This window comes from Neophocaena asiaeorientalis, unplaced genomic scaffold, assembly GCF_003031525.2.
Source record: "Neophocaena asiaeorientalis asiaeorientalis breed wild unplaced genomic scaffold, Neophocaena_asiaeorientalis_V1.1 scaffold2244, whole genome shotgun sequence".
In the NCBI taxonomy this organism is placed as follows: domain Eukaryota; kingdom Metazoa; phylum Chordata; class Mammalia; order Artiodactyla; family Phocoenidae; genus Neophocaena; species Neophocaena asiaeorientalis.
Genome location: NW_020173031.1, coordinates 15,034 through 19,392, shown reverse-complemented (window position 1 = coordinate 19,392; position 4,359 = coordinate 15,034). Strand labels below are relative to the sequence as shown.

The 4,359-nt window shown below is 43.6% G+C and overlaps 1 gene segment (V, D, J or C); it reads left to right on the top strand.

Annotated features, from left to right (window-relative positions):
* The first annotated feature begins 78 nt into the window (after positions 1–78).
* On the top strand, positions 79–1,066 carry LOC112398084 (T cell receptor alpha variable 17-like). The segment is given in 2 exon segments: positions 79–257; positions 438–1,066. Coding segments are annotated over 2 exon segments (396 nt in total).
* The last annotated feature ends 3,293 nt before the right edge of the window (positions 1,067–4,359 follow it).

Here is a 4,359-nt window from a genome sequence, read left to right as displayed (position 1 = left end):
AGACTTGCTTGGTTTGAAATCAACATGTTTGTATTGAAAGCACAGGATTGAGGTCCCTCTGATTGGCTGGGTAAGAAGCCTGAGTCTCTCTCTGGGATCCAGAGGGACTAGATAAATATACCCAGAAAAAAGAACTAGCCTGAGGAACCTCACTTCATTTCAGGCTCTGGAGCTGAGTCTCCTGTGATCCCAATAAGGAAGAAGAATGGAGAAACTCCTGACCGTGTCTTTGGTGACTCTGTGGCTTCAACTGGCCAGTGAGTTGGGGCTCTTGGCGATGGGAAGATGGTGATCAAAGTCCGAGCCCACAAGCCAGAGGGGCAAAATCTTCTTGTTAATTGGGAAATGTACCCCCAAATTTTGGAAGGAAATGCAAACACTAGAGAGTGAAAATGCAGTGACTGACTCCTGGCCTCTGGCCTTGTGTTTCTGCCTAGGGGTGAACAGCCAGCAAGGAGAAGAGAATCTTCAGGCCCTGAGCATCCAGGAGGGTGAAAATGCCACCATGAACTGCAGTTATAAAACTGCTATAGAAACCTTACATTGGTATAGACAGGATTCAAGCAGAGGCTTTGCCCACCTGATTTTAATACGTTCAAATGAGAGAGAGAAGCGTAGTGGAAGACTGCGAGTCACGTTTGACAACTCCATCAAAGGCAGTTCCCTGTCCATCATGGCTTCCCAGGCTGCAGACACTGCTACTTACCTCTGTGCTACGGATACACAGTGCTCACCAGGCAACTGCAGCCCCAACGCAAACCCTGCCAGAGCTGCCTCTTAGAAGCTGCAACAGTGTATAGAGTTGGTGGTTATGTCTTCCCACAAAGGAGAGTCTACAGACAGCTGGCAACAGGAAAGGGAGGCCTGTCAAATTCCTGATGTTTATGGCAGCATGTTAGACTAGGGTAAAGGGCCTGAAATTTAGAACGGGAAACTGAAATACCAGCTTCAGTTCTGCCCATCCTTGTTCTGTGTCCTTAAGCACATCATCGGTGTAGCAGCCTTCAGTTTCCTCACTTTAAACAAAGGATTTGGACTGATGAGCCTGAAGACCTTTCAAGCTCTAATTTTATCAGGTCACTTGTGGAGGATGAGGAAGGACTTGTCAGTATTAGAAGGCCTCATCTGTTATATGTACAGCCTCCTCAAGACTTAGGTGGGGCTTTGAGATGCATGAGAGTATTTCTGCATTTCTCTAATTCTAACAGTAGATTCATCAGACATTAGAGTTAAAAAGGATCTTAGGACTCTTTCAACCAAACTTTTCATTTTAAAGCTGAGCAGTGAAAACGTTGTATAATAATAGATATAAAGATCTGAATCTTTGGAGTAGTAGAGACAAAGATCTGAATCTGATTCTCCCATATATTAGTTGTATGATTTCCAAGCTTCAATTTCTCCATTAATGAGATGGGAATTTATCAGAGAGTCATAATCTTTCCCCATACAAGTGAGAGATGTTCTCAGCTACCAGGTCCTAAAATGTTGTGTTTTGAAAGTGGATACTTCTATTATCACATATATAACAGTTTTCCATCCATTTTATTCTTGCTTCTGGTAAGAATAGTTTTTTTGATACATTTTTGATGCTACTGAAAATGTGTTTGTGGAGAAAGCGCATTTGTACTTATGTGATGCTTGGTGGAAAAGGTGGGGGAGGGCAGGCGAAAGGTTGGTAGGACTGTGGTTCCCACATGCCAGAGCTTCAACCACCAACATCACCTATATCAGAATCACCTACAGCACCTTGAAGATCTGGGTTATTAGGCACTTACTCAATCAGACTCTGATGCACTGATGCATTGCATTTTTTTTTTCTTTTCTTTGCGGTTCGCGGGCCTCTCACTTTTGTGGCCTCTCCTGTCGCGGAGCACAGGCTCCGGACTCGCAGGGTCAGCAGCCATGGCTCACGGGCCCAGCCGCTCTGCGGCATGTGGGATCTTCCCAGACCGGGGCACGAACCCGTGTCCCCTGCATAGGCAGGCGGACTCTCAACCACTGCGCCACCAGGGAAGCCCGATGCATTGTATTTTGAATGAACATCTTCTATATCAGTTAGAGACTGGGTCAGTTTCAAGTTACAAAAACTTCAAATAATAATGTTTTCAACAAGGTGGAGTTTACTTTCCTCTCACGTAAAGAAGCTCTGTCATATGTATCATATGCAGTCCAGAGCTCATATACTACCTTCATCATGTTATAAAAAATCAAGGGTCTTCCTTCTAGCTCTCTGTCTCTTGTCCTTAGAGTGTCAGTTTTGTTTATATGCTTGGCAGAAACTGCTAGAGATCCATCCACTTTACACACATTCCAGGCAGAAAGAAAGAGGTCAAGGGGCAAATGAGTACATGCTGGCCAAGTCAATCATTTCCAGAAAATCTACCCAACAGCTGCTACTTACATTTCACTGACCAGAGTGTTATTCCATGTCCCCACCTTTCTCCCGTCTGCAAAGGAGTCTGGGATGTCAGTATTTTTTCAGTCTCAGCATGTTGTCACTCACATCAAAACTGTGGGTCTATTAGTAAGAAATAGGAGAGAATGGACATTCTTTAGGCAAATAGCAATTTCTGCTATCCTCAGCTTAGGGTATATTAAGTCTCATATGGGGTGTTTTGCTTCAGAGTTATTCATTTCTGAAATACTATATCCAGTCTATCGCCCAGTTGTTGACTTGGCTTCCTAAAGGTCTCCAGAAGATGTCACAGACCCCACACGCTAATTCACCTCCACCATCCTAATTAAAAATCCATTTTAGGCCCTTGCTCCAGCATGTGACACACCCCATCATTCTTCAATGTAGTCCTCTGTACCACAGTGAGAATGATCTTGTCAGAGTGCAGATTTGAGCATGTCAATCACCTGGATCCCCATTTGTTCTTAGAATAAAGAGAAACTTCTTTTAAAATTTTTATTTATTTTATTTTTGGCTGCATTGTGTCTTCGTTGCTGCACGTGGGCTTTCTCTAGTTATGGTAAGCCAGGGCTACTCTTCGTTGTGGTGCACAGGCTTCTCATTGTGGTGGCTTCTCTTGCTGTGGAGCATGGACTATAGGTGCACAGGCTTCAGCAGTTGCAGCACGCAGGCCAGGCTCAGTAGTTGCGGTACACAGGCCCTAGAGTGCACAGGCTTCAGCAGTCACAGTGTGGGGGCTCAGTAGTTGTCGCTCGGAGGCTCTAGAGTTTTCTTTTCTTAAAGAAAAGTTTCTTAAAGAAAAGTTTCTTTTCTTACAATTAATTAATTAATTTTGGGCTGCGCTGGGTCTTTGTTCCTGTGTGCGGGTTTTCTCTATTGAGTATCGTTCCCTGTGCTATACAGGGATCTTGCAGGGCAATTTGTCTTGCATAACACATGATCCAGGATTTTCTTGACGATTCAACCAAAGGATCAAGAAACTAGAGGAATAGTTCTGTCAACTTTTATGTAACTCCAAACAAAACCTCCTGCTGCTTCTCAGCCAGCCATGCTGTTTGCCTTCTGCATACTGCATAATGCAGAATTTAACAGTTATCATAGTTTTATTGGTACTGGAGGATGTAGTCACTGTCCTCACCTAACAGGGTGGATGTCTGGACACCCACCTGAAGGTAAACACTGCCTTCTTCCCTAACATTCTGGAGTCCTGCACACTGGGTGTTGGAAACCTGAGCATTGGGAGTTAAACATCAGGATAAACAGTCCAAAGAAATGGAGAGGGAGATAAAAGAACAAAAATAAATCTGAATAGTGGAAATAAACTATTCAGGCAGGTTTTATTCCCCTGGTGATAACGGCATCAGCTCTCTACTTCCAGTCTGAGCCCTCATTCCACATGGCTGGGTCCAGGCTAGTGGAAGTACAGGCAGGGCATACGATTTGTTTTACTTACCTGCTCCTCACTCAACTGAAAGCAATTGAAGATACGAATCATGTCTGGTTTTGGTTTACACATTGTACACAACTCTGTAAATTTCCAGAATGAATGCTTGAGCCTAGGGATTCCTGAACACGCAGAACAATATAAGAGTACCTAGGTGGTCTGCTGAGCCAGAGAGCCTTGCCAGCAGGATAACTCTACTCAAGACCCTAATTTTAGTAAGAGCTAAAAAAATAGTTTATTTTAACTGGTGAGAAAATCTATGTAGGTGAATGTGTATCATTTGAAGAAGACTATTCCTGTGTTCAACTGACTTAGTCATAGCCATTGTTACTAGATTGACAGCACTGCCCTGAGAGCCTGTGTAAGGCAACATCACAGCTGTCTGCAGAAACAAAGTCCCCATGCCTTAAAATGGTTGATGTGAGCAAGTAACAATGTTTTGACTTCCTGCTATAAATACAGTCATACTTTGCATAAAGTAAACCCAATCCTAGGGAAA